Source organism: Poecilia mexicana, unplaced genomic scaffold (assembly GCF_051168715.1).
Source record: "Poecilia mexicana isolate PSO_F unplaced genomic scaffold, ASM5116871v1 scaffold_6, whole genome shotgun sequence".
Classification (NCBI taxonomy): Eukaryota; Metazoa; Chordata; class Actinopteri; order Cyprinodontiformes; family Poeciliidae; genus Poecilia; species Poecilia mexicana.
The window spans coordinates 16,934,797-16,952,309 of record NW_028263375.1 but is presented as its reverse complement, the minus strand read 5'-3'; the positions used below and the strand labels follow the sequence as shown (position 1 = coordinate 16,952,309).

The 17,513-nt window shown below is 41.1% G+C and overlaps 2 protein-coding genes across 2 annotated transcripts in view; one reads left to right on the top strand and one right to left on the bottom strand.

Moving 5' to 3' along the window:
* Positions 1-1,067: 1,067 nt before the first annotated feature.
* On the top strand, positions 1,068-10,996 carry sspn (sarcospan (Kras oncogene-associated gene)). The gene is made up of 3 exons (XM_014984054.2): positions 1,068-1,782; positions 3,794-3,880; positions 7,893-10,996. Exons 1-3 carry the CDS (start codon positions 1,555-1,557, stop codon positions 8,250-8,252), a joined length of 675 nt encoding a protein of 224 aa, XP_014839540.2. The 5' UTR covers positions 1,068-1,554; the 3' UTR covers positions 8,253-10,996.
* Positions 10,997-14,264: 3,268 nt separating this feature from the next.
* The window catches only part of itpr2 (inositol 1,4,5-trisphosphate receptor, type 2), a 63,544-nt gene continuing 60,295 nt past the window's right edge, over positions 14,265-17,513 (bottom strand). Inside the window, exon 57 of the mRNA XM_014984056.2 lies at positions 14,265-15,402. Coding sequence (XP_014839542.2) covers positions 15,319-15,402 — 84 coding nt within the window. The 3' untranslated portion in view covers positions 14,265-15,318. The remainder of the gene's footprint in view (positions 15,403-17,513) is intronic.

Genomic DNA, 17,513 nt, shown 5'->3' with positions numbered 1-17,513 from the left:
TTTGCTTCTGTTTTGTTCAGCCAAGCAACATCTGTGTCCCTCCAGGCAGAACGATTGATTCACATTTAAATCTATAATATTTAAATTTTGCGAGAAACTGAATTTTCAGTTTTCATTTGCTGCAAGTCATAATAGGAAAAATCAGAAGTAAGAGCTTGACATTTGTCTCTCTGTGTGCACATAATATGTTTGATTCACTTTTGAAATTCAATGACTAAAATAAATGAACTTCCCAAAGCTATTCCAAATTTTTTTTTTTTTAATAATTGGATAATTTATTTGTTGCACTGTTTGCTGTGACTTTCATTCAGAACAAAGCTTTGAGTTATTCCACAGTGTGACCAGAGACAGTAGCCCGTCTGTTGGATTGGAGCCTGCGGGCCAGACTTTACTTCCCATTTGCACCATGGTTGCCGATGACCCTGTCTCCAGTTCACAATTCCCCCTTACTAGGATCACTTTTCATAGAGACTGATCATTCCAGTCTGGGAACACCCTACAAGAGAACACACTCCTGTCAAACTGGATCAAATGCCTACGTTTGCCCTGTTTGTCTTGCTTTTCACACATTAACTTTGAAACCAAATATTTACTTGGTTCCTAAGATGTCCCATCCGCTATCAGGTGTCATGATGACAAAATAATAAACTTTACACACTTCAGCTGTCGGTGGTCATAATGTTATGCCTGCTCTGTGTATTCGCAGAGAGCTCTAAATGGAGAGTGGAGTGTGTGCAGCTTGTTACTGTATGCAGCTGCAGGGTTGTCCTCTCCTGAGCTGCGTTGTCAGTAACCATGGCAGCGGCCCAGCTGTGTGCACAAACACGTGCTTCGCTTTGTGCTTCTCTATTAATCTCTCAGTCGCTTGTTTGTCACACCGTCAAAATCAAACATTTTGAGCTAAATGGCAGGAATTTAAACTCTGACCTGCGGAGCTCTCACACCAGTGACTCTTGCTGCTGTTTTGCACATTTAGATTCTCGTTTCTGAGCCCTTGTAATGCCCTCACATGCCTGGTGATCACATTACTTCTTCCTGTTAGTCATGTGACAGTTTTCTGGCTGGCAGCATATGGCTCTTGTGTAACAGTGCTGACACAAAGAGTGATACAGTCACTCCTGCTCTAACCAAGTGTGACCTCCTCTCCCCCCAGCCCCCCATTGGCTTTTTATTAACTCATACCTACTGATTTCCCTCTGTACTTTCCCTGTGTTACCCTGAGAAACCCCCTCTGTGTCGTATGTTGGGAGCTCCCTTTGTGTCTCGCTGCCTCCCCCTTTCCTCCTCTTCCTTCTCTCCTCGGCATGTTGCTTGCTCTATATGTGGCATCGGAGCTGCTGTGAGGAATCCAGTCCAAATGTTTTCCATATTAGTTCAGAGCTTTTCTCTGTTTTCAAATAGCAGCTGAGCTGGGCTTGGTAAAGCCAGGGCAGGGAGGGGACGGGATGGGGGAGGGAACAGGGAGGCAACAGAGAGACACGTCCACCCCAAAGAAAACGAACTGAAAAAAGTCTCGAAGACAAACACGCAAGGAGTGCGAAGGCACGAGGAAAAATGGGACAGGGCCGGAAAGGTTCCTCAGACAAGAAGCAGAGACAGAAGAATAGAGACGACAGCCCAGCACCAGAGAATGGCAATAAGTGCAGAGTGTGTCGTTTCCCTCTGCTCGTCGCCCTGCTGCAGCTGCTGCTAGGGGTGGCTGTCACAGCCATGGCCTTCCTCATGCTGGCCATCAGCCCGTCACTCATGGCCCGGGAGACTCCACACTGGGCTGGGATCATTGTAAGCTCCGACTACCCCCTCTTCCATCAGCTACTTGTTTGCATGGAATTTGAATCTCCCATAACTTATATTGCTGCATGACCCACAGTGCATGACAACAGCGTCTCCCAACACAGGCACAGCGATCACATATATGCTTGCATTCAAATAAACGTCCCTCTGAATGAATATGAGCCTCACGATCCATCTCAGTTGCATGATTCTGCATGTTCTACTGTCTGAGTGAGAAATTCAAGACGCTTTAAGAGTCTTGGAAGACACGCCAAAACATCCAGTCCCAGCGTGCTGTCTTCCAGTTCACCTCATGAACACATTAGCAGCAACAGAAACCCTGCAGTTATTTGATGTGCATACATCTCCATCCCTTCGTTTGGCTTATCGCAAACTCGGACATGAATACACATCATGCATTTCCGTTACGCCACGCAGAAGTGTGTTTGTATCATTTCTAAAACACCTTGAGCCAAGTATCTCTTTTTAGATTTAGTGATTCATTTTATGATTAAAAATAAATTCTTAGAGTTAAGAGCATTAAAATCGGCATTTTTGTGTGTGTGAATAGCACAAGAGGGACATGGAAGGAAAACAACACACAGTTTTCAAAAATTGTTTGTGCATAAAATGAGAAAATCCGAAAAGTGTTGCATGTATCTTGTCTTCAGACCCCTTCACTCAGATACCACTTAATGAATTGCAACCAAAGGCGTTGAAAAGCTACCTAAGAGCTTTGTCAAAGGACATCAGCGAACAGACAGCATCAAAGATGAAGCTGTGGAGAAGCTTGACGCAGAGTTTGGTTATAAAACAATGGTTCAAACTTTGAACATAGCTCAGCTCAGCTCAGTCCATCATGAGTAAATTAATCAGAGAAGCAACCAGGAGGTCAAAGGTAATTCTGATTCTGAAGGAGCTGCAGATAGCCACAACTCAGGTGAAAGAATCTGAGAGGGTTTTCTTCAATATAGACTGGGTAGCTGCTCAAAGTCGATGGGAAGATAATGTAAAAGACTTGAGACTGGGTTGAAGGTTCACCTTTCAGCAGAACAGCCATACGCATAGCTGCAATGCAATGATCTAGATATAGATGTGTTACAATGGCCAGTCAATGGTCAATGTCCAGGCTTAAATCCACTTGAAAATATATGAGAGAAAATTTATATTCACAGTTTCTCCCTCTTCAGCTGGGAGAGTTGAGACTCAGCTTGGGAAGTAACCCAAACTCAAGCCAAAAATCGTCCAAGTTCTTCTTTTTGCATTTCAACCTTACTCCCGGTGTGTTCTGCAGTAGGATTTTTATTTTATTGTTTTATGTTATGGTGCTGCTTTGTTTGGATTTATTATATAAGATCCCATGAAACACATTAAAGTCTGCAGATGTACTGTGACAAAATGTGAAAAAGTTCAAAGTGTTTTAATAGATACATAAGGCCTCAGGTCACACAAACATGTTTTTCCTGTTTGGTCCTGTAATTCAGCCTATCACAGATGCCATCGGCTCTGGAAAACATCCCTCGACACCAACATCCCGAGTTAGATCCTCACGAGATTCAGCCGAGTGAAAAACATTGAGGTCATCAAGAACTTTCCAGAGTATCCTGGGTGCTTAAGAACCTGGGAAAAACATTCAAATAAGATGCTGCACGTTGGTCACAAGACTCCAATTGCGCTTAGGAGATAGAGTGTGAGTCTGTATGCATGTGCTCATGTGTGTATGTGCATGTGCATGTGCGTGTGTGTCTCAGAGAGAGGAAAGGAGAAAAGCAAAGTAATGAAATCAGAGAGCTGGTTACTGCTGAATCATACAATATTTAGAGACAAATAAGACCAAATTTTTGTTTTTCTTTTCTGCGCCTACAGTGCAATATATAATGGCAAGTAAAGTAACATATTAAAGGTTGTAACATTGTCGAAATGGGTTAACCACACCCATTTTATTGCTCCTAAGCAAGTATTTTCTTGATGTTTTCTGAATCTGATTAATAGATTTTAAATAATGTCCTTATCGTTTCAGCTTTGTTTGGTTTCTTTTGTTGGGTTCTTCCTCTACTGCATCACCTACCAGCCAGATGAGAGATCTTCTACACAGTTTATTGTTAAGGTGAGTTTTCAGTCCACCTATTAGAATTGCAGTAAAATTTGCAACAACAAAAGGAGCAGCTTTGGTTGATGTCAGATTCAGAAAAAAAAAAAAGGGTCCGATCAGGTGTTTTCTTTGTTATTTGAGGCGGCTGATCTGTGCAGAGAACTTTTTTTTTTTTACCCGCTCACACAGGCTGCTAGAGAGAAAAGATTGTAACTGCATTCCTATATGAAAGTGCTCCACATGGACCCCTCATGAGTAGAGGAGCACTTTGGTTAATTTGACTTGATTGTACAGCTTAATTAGCCACGCAATGCATGCAGCTGGAATTTCCAAGCAATTAAAATCAGTCCACTGTTGTTTTTCCAAAGAAGTGGGATCGCTTTAATTTTTCTGTGTCTGCCGGTGTCCCTGGCGTACAACATGCTGAAATATGTAAATACTGCAAGGATGTAAAGATGATGCAAAGCTCTTCAGCACAAATGTACAAATTTGGCCTTAATCACTAAAAGCGTGAGGATCAAACCTAATTTGCATTCTTTATACATCTTGTAAAGCAGAGAGTGGCAAGCAGGAAGGTCCTGCAATGAGAGATCTACCCATCAGGATCCAGACAAACAAAATACTTCTGCAGGACATGAATGTGTCTCTTGTCGCTATTTATTGTCCAGAACCGATGTTGTACCCTCAACAAAACGCTCCACTGGTAATCATGTGAACACCAGAGCAGCTTTCTCCGGCCTTTGAAACAAATGTGCTGTAATTTACTGATGCTGTTTACTCCGGCAGCTTCATCATCTTCATTCTTGCTTAAGAATTTATAGCTTTTCAAGCAGCTTGCTTATTCACTTCAGTTGTCAAACACACAGAAATGAGTCGATCCAACAAAGGACTCAGTGTGCACCGTCCCTGTTTTCTGGTTTCAGTTCATGTTCATTTGATGAAGTTACACACAGAGCTTGTTGATGCTCCGTTTAAAAACATTAATGCTTGCACTGCCTCGCAAAAGTATTCATGGCCTCCTTTCACGTTTTTTCAGATTGCAAACAAAAACTGCAACATATTAACAGGATTTAGTGTGATAGAAAGACATGAAGAAATGCGTCATTGAAAAGCAGGGAGAAATAGTATCTGTATTTAAATACTTTGACAAATAAGAACCTGATAAGACCAGCTTACCTGTCCAACGAGGAGAAAAGCATCTACACAGCATGATAGTGTCTCCACTGTGTTTAATAATGTAAATGGCAATCTTCTTTTGCACTTTAACCTGACTGCCGGGTCAAATTGACCCGGACAGTATCGATGTAACAAGTGGACGCAGGGGGGGTTACAAATGTGTAAAATGAATAAATTTTCAATTTATATGTAGAGTGCACCTATGAAGACAAGTAGAAAAAGTTTCAAGCAAAAAAAAATACTTCCAACTATTTAGAAAAAAATTTTAAACTTTAAAACGGGTCAATTTGACGCGCAACATAACAGGAGGATTAAGGGATGTGAACGCTTATTCACACAGTGTCACATTCATGCAGCTTGTCCACTCAAACCTGTATGTGCTATTGGAAAATTAACATAAACACCTTTACAAGCAAATCTTTACTCATCACTTGCATAATTCCCCAACAGAGGCTGAAACGTGCTGGGGAGTGAGGGCTCCTGTTATATAAGTGACGGATTAAGACGAAAGGTTTAGTGTTATTGAGATCGAGCAAAGCCTCGGTCACATTTTACAGATGTATTTTTAGACAATCTCTGCAGGTCAGAATACCGACACAGGACATCCATTAACGGTGGCTGGCGTTCTGTAGCGACTCCTCTGTGCTAAAAGCTGGGCTGAGGGTCAGACCTCGCCCTGCAGTATTGTGGGTAATCTCTTTGAACTGAATTTTTCAGCAGGCGCTGAGCCAGAATCTGTTTCTAAGCCACGGTTTTGGCACTCTGGGGTGATCATGAGACAACAAGCTTGAGCAAAAGGCAGATTATATGCGCACCATATAAAAACACACTGGTTCAGGTTCAGGTTGCTTTATTTCTAATCCTGAAACAATCAAACATAAAAAATTAAAAAAAAAAACACTAAACTGAACACAATGCACATGTTAATAACAAGCTACCTGGAATATCAAGAGAAAATATGTTGGCCAAACAGATGTTTATAGTATTTACAGCTGTTAAAATTGATGAATTATGATTAGGGCATCACCATTTGTAAAACCTGCTGCAGTTTCACTCATTCACAGCAGCACAAAGCTTGTTTGTTGTACCATTCTTAACTTGGAGACTAGAAAAATTATCCTTGGAATGAGGAGAATGACACTCTGCCTGCAAAAGAGCCATTTTGCAAAATGAACCCAGCAGTCATTACACTTGACTAATAGGCATAATTATGTTGTAGTTGTAAAAAGAAAAAAAAAAGAGGAGAGAGAAAATTGCTCTAAAAAGTGTAACAGTTTTGAACAAGACAATAGCTGACAGTGCTACTGAAAGTTTCCACTGATGGTATTCCCTCTGGAAAGCCAAAATCGACGTAGTAGCAACAAAGCCACCAACTTGTACTTAAATACATAAAGTGAATGTTTAATTTACCCAAAGGAGGAAATATTAAAGGCAAAATGTAAAAAAAAAAAAAAAAAAATTAATGAAACAATACTCTGGCTGCATTCAGATAGTCGTCATTTCTGCTTCAGTTCTGACCGGCTTGTTTCTCCTGGTAGTTGTGTAAATTTTTTTTTTTTTTTACTTTATCATAGCGAGCAATGCAGTCATCTTTTATGTTTGAATGTTCTCCACATAATCTGTTTTACTCATGAGAGTTTAACAGCACTACAGCTCTTAAAATGTTATTCCCGGGATGTCGGCTCTCATGTCACTCAAACCCATCCACAGGTGGTTTTCCCACTGGAACATACATATAGTTTGTCCCTAAAAAGCTACTTCCAACTGATTCTACAGATGCGGTGAATGCAAACGAGTTGAAATACTGATATAGTGTCATACTGCAGCTGCCGTCAAACTCTGTCTCCCTTTACTGGCCCAGACACAGAGAAACAAACAGCGGGAATTAATTATTGTGGCTAAATACAAAGGGAAATTGATTTAGAGAGAATGTTTATGCTTCTTTAATGTCATCCTGGAAATCTGCAGATGGGTTGTACTAATACAGGACACATGCTGTATAAAGTAAGAGCTGTTTTCTTACTTGATTAACTTTGTCATTCTCAATGGTCTGGCTGTTCACTCCCTGCCTGAATAATATGTCCCAGTGGAGGCATAAACTCTGTTGTACCTTCATCCCTCAGGTTTGGTGCGTTCCTTAAATCTAAGATTGAATGTGTTTTATTATCCTCTGGTTAAAGGGTTTCCTATACACTGTTAGGTTAAAAGAAACCAGCCCTCCCCGTTTGCTTCTACAGATTTCTCCCACCTTTCCTGCATAAATGATGTTTGTAACAGTATGGGCTATGTTTTTTTTTCTGTCACCAATAAGCGAACACATCCTCATTAGACACACTCCCATTAAATGGTCATTTGTGACCTTCTGCGATAATAGCGAGAGATACACCGTACTGTAATTGGCGCTAACACATTATCCATGTATGGTAGCGTTTTTCCTGTTTTAGTCTGTGACAGCAGCGATGTCGCAGGTTTTATTTCTGAGGTTTTCAGGTTTTCAGACTTTACAACATGACATTTTACCCATTAAATGTGCAGTAAATGGATGCTGGATACAGAAGAGGTTCTCGCTCTAAAAACCTTTTAACTTTGCGATTTAAGGAATTTCTTTCTTTCAGAGAAAAATGACCAAACCATCAAACTACAGGAAAAGACCAAACTGATTCAATAAAATCATGATTGAACCCGGTCATTAATGTTTAATTAAAGGGGGACCCGTTTCACAAGCTGCTTCACAACTGGCTGCAAAGTTTATATCATCAAAAATTTCAGTCCCAAACTCTTTGTACGACCACAGCCACTTCTTTGGGTGACACTTTTTTTCTCACAGTATTTCTATCCTCCCTCCTTCCAGCTCCTGTACTTTATCCTGTGCACCACTGGCCTGGTCATCTCACTGCTGGTCGTGGCGTTTGCTGGACATCACCACGCTCAGGCCAGCAGCTTCATCTGCCAGCAGGAAGGAGACGACTGCGTGTGTGTGCTGGATCGGAGTGACCCGATTGCCCGCACCTTTGACTACAAGGGGGTTAGCGACTGCGAGACGATAACTGGCACGCTCGTCTTTTACTTCCTGCTCCAGATCCTGCTGAACCTTGCCCAGGCTCTGGTCTGTGCCGCTGGGGCCTTCATCATGTGGAAGGATCGCTACCAGGTCTTCTTCGCAGGGACACAGATCAGATCTCCCTCCACCCAGCAGTGGCAGAAAGTTTAACGTGTCGGGCGCTCAGTCAGAGTCCAGTGGAGGTCATATTTTTTTCCCTTGTGACTTAGCGCTCAAGGACTTTTGGGTGTGTGCCTTCATGTGTTTTCTCTTCCTGTCAATTGCAGACAGGTGACAAATTACAGGAAAAAAGTACAGTTTGAGATACTTTTTTAACAACGATCAGGAACTTTCAACTTTTCACCGAGATACAGGGTAGATAAGAAATGAACAAGTCTGCTGACATGTGCTACTCCTCTTCAACAGTGTGCTGGTGAAGTGTTGCAGCTGCTTCTTTTCGGCAGCTTAAAAGTAACAAAACCAGGCAGTTTTTATACAGCCACCGTACAATGCTGCTACAAAATCCATCAACATCGAGCTGTTTCCTTCGTATTTCTAGGAAACCGGGGATGCAATGTGACCTCAGCTGATTGAAGCTGCATGATTCACTGAGTTTCAGTGTTGTTTGCAATCAGTATTCCCCCAGTGCAACCGGACGTTAGCAGAAGTTGTGATGGAAAATAAGATGAGATGACAAACAGAAAGGCCAAATTAAAACGCATGGAGTATTTGACCAATCAGAAAGTATCAACCCAAAAAGGTCAGGATAGTCTGTAGAGAAAACTTCCTCCTTAGCAGGGCTGGGTTCTCCTTTTTGATTCCTGGAAAAAGTCTCTGCTGGAAAGACCGCAGCTTCCACAAAGCACATTATTTTATTTAATCCTTTCTTATCTCAATAATTGAGATAACTGATTTAAACTGTAAGTAAAAACAAAAAAAAACTTTATAAATATGACTCTTATCATGTTCACCCGATCAATTGGTTCCACCTTTTTACTTAAACGGGGGGAGGCATTCCTTCTGGAAGACGTGTCTCTCTTTTTGTCAGAGCATTACATCAGCGTCAGTTTTGTTCTGACCCATCTTCAGACTCTCTCAATGTAATATCTTCCTTTAATTTGTCATCCTGCTGTAGTTGCAAAAATTGTGGTGATTTTATAATTATAGCGTTTTTGCACACAACTTTGTACTCGTAGTTTCCAAGTGTTGCCAAATGAAGATTTTATGCCCCAGAAAGAAAACATTTTTTTCTTTTTTCTAAAATCTTTGACATAAGTTTTGCTTTGTTTCGAAATAACAGAAAATGTGTACACAACATCCACTGTTGTGTACACAAACTGCAATCCCAGACACATCACCACAATCAGTATTTGTTTTGTAGCTCAAAGCGCCGGCATTGTGCAGGATTTCTTTGGTTTCTCTCCAAATGGGGTTTACTGATCAGGACTGGTTGCTTCCAGTGTCCCTTTGATCTGCGCTCAAGTTTTTATTTGCATAACTAACGCAGGTGACACCATGCGTTATGTCCTCAGTTTAGGGTTTGCAAAAGTTGCATAAAGTTTTCACAGAATAAAATGGTTGTGGTCGTGGTATTAACATAACATGGACTCAGGTTTCCTGACTCCTTCTGCATTGAAGCCTTCAGTGGTAAACAACAAGTACAGAACAATGGAAAAGTATCTGTTCCCTTCTGTTGTTGTCTTTTTAGCACAGATCATCAAAGTTTCAGATCATCAACCTTCAGTCTAATCAGACTGAGATTATCTGGTTAAATAGAAAATATAGAACCTGTTTTATAAATGATAATTCTATTATTAAAGGAAAAAGCTACCCAAACCAACCTGGCCCTGTGTGAAAAGCATCCCAGACCTAATAACTAAACAGAATCCATTTGAATGCAGTGACTGCCAACAATACTTGCAATAACTGGTAATGAGTGAAGAAATTTTACCCTCTTTAAAGTCTTACTACAGCATCTCAGTTGAGCTAAGCTGAGACTTTGACTTTGCCAATCCAAAATATTCATTCTATTCATTTTTGTGAGCAGTCCAGTGGTGGACTTGTATTCTTGTCGTCGTCTGTAATCTAGGTGTTCTAGAGCTTAAGGTCATGACTTGGTGGCTGAATATTCTCCGTCAGGATCGGCTGCTGGAGAGCGCCTTCCAAAATGTTCCCCTTTTGCCCGGTCAGTCCAAAGAACATTTTTGTAGATAATCAAAACTTTTTGTTGTGGTTTTAACTTTGGTACTCATCCAGTTAAATAATGATTTAACACGGGGGTCATTTAGAGCCAGGTCAGTTTGGATAGCGTGTTTCCACTAATAATAAAAGCATCATTTGAGAACTGTCTTTTCTATTCAGTTAGGTTATTGTTGTGTCATTTAAACAAAAAAAAATGTTCGACGATTTCAAGACAAATCAAAAACCAAAAGGAGGGCAAATTCCTTTTAGGAAGCGCTGCATGTACTTCTCTCAATTTTGCATGGTTTGTGGCAATAAAAGCTTATCATGACTCCAGCAACACAATCTGGGCAGACAACCCTTCATGAGACTGGAAGCAGAGCCAAACAGAGCTCTCTCACTTGCGAAGGTGGATGCCAAGCCAGTAGCCAGTGTGACTCAGTCCGCCTGTAGGAGGCAAACTGCTGCAGCCGCAGAGGGAGGGGGGCGGCGCACGTTGGGGGGAGGAAAGGGAGACTCAGACAGGCAGCTGGAGTGACTTAACTTCTTAAGTTTCCTTTCTTTTAATACATCTATGTTCATTTACGCAGGGCGATTCAAAAGAAAATACGCTGCTCAAAAAAATAAAGGGAACACTCAAATAACACATCCTAGATCTGAATGAATGAAATATTCTCATTGAATACTTTGTTCTGTACAAAGTTGAATGTGCTGACAACAAAATCACAGAAAAATCATCAATGGAAATCAAATTTATTAACCAATGGAGGCCTGGATTTGGAGCCACACACAAAATTAAAGTGAAATGTTCCCTTTATATTTTTGAGCAGTATATATTAGCTGACATTCACTATATCTCTCAGAAACAGCAGAGTCCATACATGCAGGGCTGTGAATGGTAAACGTCATGCTGCTTCTTTTGTAGCTAATCTGATGAAGCATGCAGCACCGAAACCCGTGGGATGTTTCATGTCTTTCCAGGGAAAATAGAAAATAACTTTCTAAATGGGATAATCTGTTGGCAGGACAACCATTAGTTGTGGGCTCCACAAATCTCGTCTTAATGCAAGAGTGACAAGAAGAAAGTCATTGTTCTAGCAAAGCCATTAGAGGTCAATTTTAAATTGTGCACTTTAGCTTTGTAGGGGCTGCAGGTCAGATGAAACCAAAACTGAACTTTTGGACTAAATGGGACATTTTCAGTTACATCAGTTTAAACAGTGGTTGAAAGTTCAGTATTTCTAAACACAGGAGGGGAATGTTGTTCCCCTCCTGTGTTTTTATTTTTATATTTAAAAATAAGAACGTAAGTACAACATTTGGCTTTCTAGGAATGTGTTAAACTGCGATAACGCATATAATGAACATGTAAAACGAGACCAACTCGTTTTACATGTCCAGGAGAATTAAATGCATATCTAACGATGAAACAAACATGATTCCAACCTATTCACAGCAAGGATGATTTCCTGGTGATTTTAATTATTATGCATTTTTGCAGCCTGAGCTCAGGCTGCCCCATCAGAAAGAGCCTGACTGAGGGCGGACTGTTTTGCAGCACTTTGTTTCACATGCTTGTTTTGCACTGTGATGTCGAAGCGTCATGTGACCATAAAGGCTCAAAGTTTACAGCCAGACGCTGCAAGTCACATGCCAGTCATCATGGGGGCAAGTTTATTTATAAACCTGACAGCTGAGGAGTGACTGTCAGCCATACATACGTCTGTATGAGTATGAGTTTTAGGCGTGGTGAGTTCTAAGAAGAAAGAGAACAATAACACGATGAAGGGGTAAATATTTACAATACTGGCAAAAAGTATTTGCCCTGTTTGACCCCCAGATGCCCTTTGCTCTTGTTCAATGTCGCCCTTAAGCACATTTTAGATACCTGGATTTGAATTTCAAAATTTCAGCATCAGAATCAAGAAGTCCCTTGAATAGCACCTGGCTGACGACATTAAGTAGGTTACAAAATTTTAGATCATGCCTTGATCTAAAGAAAGTTTCAAAAAGAGAGAAAGAAAAAAAGTCAGTGAGATATAGACATTAGTCCGGAAATGTTTATGACATCATTTCTAGGGATTTGGGGCATCAGTAAACCACAGTGAGAGCCATTATCCACAAATGTGGAAAACATGGAACAGTGATGAACTTTCTCAGGAGTGGCTGACCCTAACAATATTATTTCAAAACGGCATCAGTGACTCATCCAGGAGATCCTAAAACGTCAAAAGCCTAGTGCTTCACTGGCAGGTCTCTGTGCTCAAACAATAGGAAAGAGGCTGGATAAAAATGGTATCCAGACCAAAACTACTGCTGACCAAAGCAGACGGGAAGGGCCGTCACACAGCTGCCAAAAAAACGTCCTGATTAATTTGTGTTTATGGCTTTAGATCTTTACATAAAATAAATATTCTTGCAGAATGGTGCAGGAGACCTGAGTGTTGTTGGTGAAAGGCCTGACTCAGTCAAACTGCCTGCAGCCACCGAGGTGTTTGTGTTATCTTGTGTTTGTTCACCCCGTTTTCCCTCTCTCTCGCCACTGAATACACAAAGGCCAAGCATGTGACTTCTCACTGCGGTTTGACTAGAAAGATGTTCAAAAACAATCCTGAGGTTTGCTTGGTCCACACCGAGAACGTGAAAAACGTTTAAAAATAAATTAATAAATCCAGTGAAATTGAGCCGGGTTGTTTGGGAAGCCTCTCAGATCGACAGTAGTATCTCACTACGGCAAATATAATCCTTCTGCCAGGCAGTAATGACGGCCCTGATATTACCCGCGCTCTCTCCCTCCCTAACTGCAACACATTCCAGTAATGCTGCACTTTACCCCTCATGTCTACGCAGTGACAGCTGCTCACCATTATGGCACTGCGTGAACTAATTTTAATGGCTGTCACCGGCAGCAGGAGTGAACGCAGGAGTGAGCGCGGGCCTGCCAGCGTAAACAACAAACCCGGAGCCAAAGACGGATGGTCCTCTCAGCGGAGGGTAAACGACGGGACGGGATGAAACACTAGTTTGCTCCCTATGCTTCGTTTATCACTTCAAACAGGGAACAGAAGTACAGGCATACAGATGATCAGCCAGCCCCGGTTATGAGATATCCACTTGTGAGCTGAATTTCCACTGTGGACGAAGCCTCTCCAGAACTCCTGCTGTAGGCACTCGCAAAGCAATTCAGCTCTTTCTGCTGAGCTCCAACCCGATATGTTTCATAAACAAAATTTGTAACTCTATTATACGTGTTGCTGCAAGGTGAATGTGCACAGCAGTTTAAATACTTCTTTTTTTTCACATTACATAACTAAGGCTTTGAGTCATTCTTTGCTTTCTTAAAATATTTACTTCCAAGAACTCAGAAATATCTGATCATGTTTTCTTCCAACCTTCTATAGGGTTTTGCATCTATTTTAGCTTTACTTTTTTTTTTTTTTTTTTTTACATAAGTAAACGTAGTTTTGATGTTCTAAATTACTGAGCTGACCTTTTGTGTCAGGGAAGAGAGAAAGTCATAGATTACTAAATATCCCTGCACAGTCAGCTTGGAAAAAAAAAAAAAAAAAAGAGTACCAATATCTGTGTCTGAGCTAATTTTGATGAATTTATTTCATAACATATTTTTTTTCCCCCACATTACTCTACATTTTCTTAAATTAATGATTTAAAAAAAAATCCAGTCAGGAGGATGGTGCTGTAATAAATGTGTTTTAACCAGGTGTTAAATACATGTGTATTTGTCGTGTAATACGATTACATTTGTAAAGAGTGATGTGGCAAGAGGCAAAACTGCAATTACAACATAAGCATGTATAATTCAATTACTAGAGGAGTACACATACTGCACGAGCTGAAATGCACTATTTGTGTGAATGAGGACATTTATTTCACTGGTAATTTGGTGCAAATGAGAGAAAGTGAACTCAGAGGTGGTCTGGGGAAAAAAAAAAAAAGCCAAACCTGCTACAAACATGAGAAAAGAGAAGAGGCATCTACACATGACTGTTACAAATTTATTAGACTATCTGAGCAGATAAAATAGATTTTCTCTACACTGAGCAGAAAGTGTCACAGGACATTCGCAATTAAACCTATGCAGTCGTGCCGTTAGTTTGTGCGAGACTAAAACAAGTTCTGATTTAGGAATCGGCTGCAATAGTGGCAACGCTTTTACAACAAAAGAACACAAATGAACGACGGGTAAATTTGGTAAAAGATGAAATATTTATAGAGACAGAGATGTAACAAAGAAAAATGAGGCTTTCATCCTCCCTCACTACATCTTTTACCAGGAATTAGATTTTCAGGAAAATTCAAGTAAGTTTTCCACAGGTTATCATTATTTTTATTCACATTTACATACCATAGAAATCTGTAAAAAGCAACTGAAGAGGCACAGTGAATGCATATCTGAACGCAACGATCAAACGTGACATCCCGAGCAAACCAATACATCCAGTATAACATTTTCCCTTTTTTTTTTTTTTTTTAAAAGTGCACTTACAGCCGTTGCAGTGTGCGGTTTATTAAAAGAACAAAACAAAACAAAAACAAAAAAACAGTATGGCAGCGTGATTTCTTCTCAGAAAATAAAAATAACATTCCAGTTACAAACGGAAAATGTTCCCGTAAATACTAAAAGGAACCTAAAGGGTAAAGAGGAGAATACTTTAACAGAGTGTGCTCCTTCCTCTCACCAAAATCTGAGAAAGTAAGATATCGGTGCAGATTGGTGCACCAATAAATCCACTCACCGACACTTTGACCTCATTCTAAGGTTTCCTTAGACCTCTTACATGGCATACGAGCATCATAGTGGGAGATCTGGACTCTGTCTTAGAGCTGACTGGGCACAAAAGGCACAAAGAGTATCTAAAAAGGCAGAGTTTGTGTCACAACCAAGGCATCAAGCCCAAACCTTCCTGCTGCCTGCTTGCAGTTCGACTCTGGTGGTTGCGTGGACACGTCTAAAGGTGCAGCTTGTTCTTAAGGCTAACGTCGGTGCAGCTCCATCTGATTTCACGGGCAACAGTTGAGCGGCTGCCCCGCCTCCTTAGTGTGTCGGGATGTGATGGTGGTTGTGCTGCGAAGGACCCAGGAATCCGAGCCTTTGCTTGTTCTTCCGCTGCTCCGTCATCTGTGGAGCAGACAGACAACACAATTAAGCTGGAGTGGCTTTTAATTCTGCACGGAGCAAACACATTACATGCAAACCTGTGTTTGCTCTGTAGTTGTTCTAGTGCCCACTTGAATGCACAAAACAAAATAATCCCATCGGCTCACGTGTAGTTAGCACCTTCCAGAGGGATGTTTGTTCATTTATCGGCGCTACGATCGGAAAGTTAAAGAGAAACTCGCGTTCACTGATCATCAGGAAGAATGTCAAACTTTTTTTTTGCATGATATTGCCACTACCAGGGAGCTCTCAGGATTAACAGCCTCACATCGACTTCTCCAAACATTCAAGGCAAAGCAGCTGAACATTTGTCCCGTCTGATCTTTTCCTCCAGAAGGCAGTAAACTTGTCAACGTAGGAAGATGAGAATTTCAGTCATTTTTGAAGAAGGAGCTACTTTCATTCGTCGGTAATCTCTCGGTCTGTGTTGATGTCTAATTTGCTTCACTTTGGACACTGCTGCTGGTGTTCCAGAATATTCTAGTTTATGGCAGCGTTGAGCCTTTGGGCTTCCTGAATTAACTTGTAACATCCTGACTAGGAAGGCGTGAAATGATTATATGACTGTTAGATATTGCAATGATAATATTGGTTGCAATTAATATCATCCTGACATCCACACTACTATCTGTGAGATTTAACATCTGTGTCACTAAACTGAATACTCCTTTACAACTCCATCTAACTGGCCATATACTTAGTATACGGCTGGCATGCAGAGTATGAATGCATGCCAGCAAATTAGGTAATAAATTATGGCATCAAAAGAATGCTTTATGATTGCAGTTTAATGAACTTTACTATTGGAATCACAATAAATAGTTCAGCTATCTTCTTGTACAGTTTGTGTCAGATCATTGGAGTTTGGATACACTTGGGTGTTCCACCACCACAGTTGTTCAGAACACCAATCACAATTGGTTGAAATGGTAAAAGTAGGTCAATATGACCAACTGTGTGTAGAAGAGTGACCAAATATATACCTGGACCTTGTTTTAATCCAGTTTTTGTTTAGAAAAAAACAAACAAATAAGCACAGAGGCTTTATGTTACATGATCATCCCACTCTGGGGGAACAAAATGCTTCAGATTCAATGAAAAGACTAAATTAATACGACAATCAGTGCATCTAAATGTCTGAATTGGCAAATATGGAATATTCTCATAAGTAGAGTAAAAGGAGATAGCAATGTGTTAGCATAAATAAATCACGATTACTGCTATAAGTCCCAATTTCTTTTAAGGTTCATTAAGAAATCTGACAGTAAAGTCTCACCCGTTTTCACATGTATAGATTCATCCCTGGTGCTCAGCGAAGGACAATATATGTTGGAAGTACAGCAGTCAGGAGTGCATGACAGCTAGATTTAAATTGGACTATCTGTACTGGCCTCAGAAAAGATTTAAAGATGAAGCATTTGTGTCTTTGCCCAAGGGGGCTCTGGCAGCACAGAAACTTTATTGTTACACGAGGGGCCAGCGGGCGGCAGGAAGCTGCTGCCAGCTCTACAGGCCGCCGAGGTCAGCGGAGGTTGTTGTTTTGTTTGCTGGAGTGTGATCCTCCCACAGCAGGAGCTGTTTTTGCACATCTGGCAGAAGGGGGAACAAGGACGGGCCTGTGCCTGCGATCACATGCAGGGTAGGCAGGTGATGGGAGTGATCGGTCACACTGCAGCAGCGCAGCTAGTCATCCAAATAGCCAGAGGCTCGCTGGCGACTGTGTTTGCAGTCGAAATGATCGTCACTCGTCACGCTCCGTCCGGCGGAGGCTGATGGGAATCGTCGACCTTACTTGGCTCAGAGCAGATTTATGACGACATGACGTTGACCTTCTCCTCTGCCGGCGTTTCAAGGTTAAAAAAAAAAGAGTAACATTCGGGGAGAACGCGGCAAAACAAGCTGCCGCACAAATGATCAAACAGCAAACAGGAGGAATTAGTTCATCTGTTCACCAGGTCATGATGCAACATTGAAACTTTGAAGCCAGGCTTCTTTGTGCAGGACTTTAATAAAGTCAAAGACTAGATGTAATTGCCTGAGCTGACTGGGAAGTACGGGGAATTATCTGTTTT

Coding starts and splice junctions, on each gene's coding strand:
- sspn (XM_014984054.2), top strand. CDS start 1,555: ATGGGACAGGGCCGGAAAGGTTCCTCAGACAAGAAGCAGAGACAGAAG. Junction 1,783..3,793: donor CACACTGGGCTGGGATCATT/GTAAGCTCCGAC, acceptor TTATCGTTTCAG/CTTTGTTTGGTTTCTTTTGT. Junction 3,881..7,892: donor CTACACAGTTTATTGTTAAG/GTGAGTTTTCAG, acceptor CCCTCCTTCCAG/CTCCTGTACTTTATCCTGTG.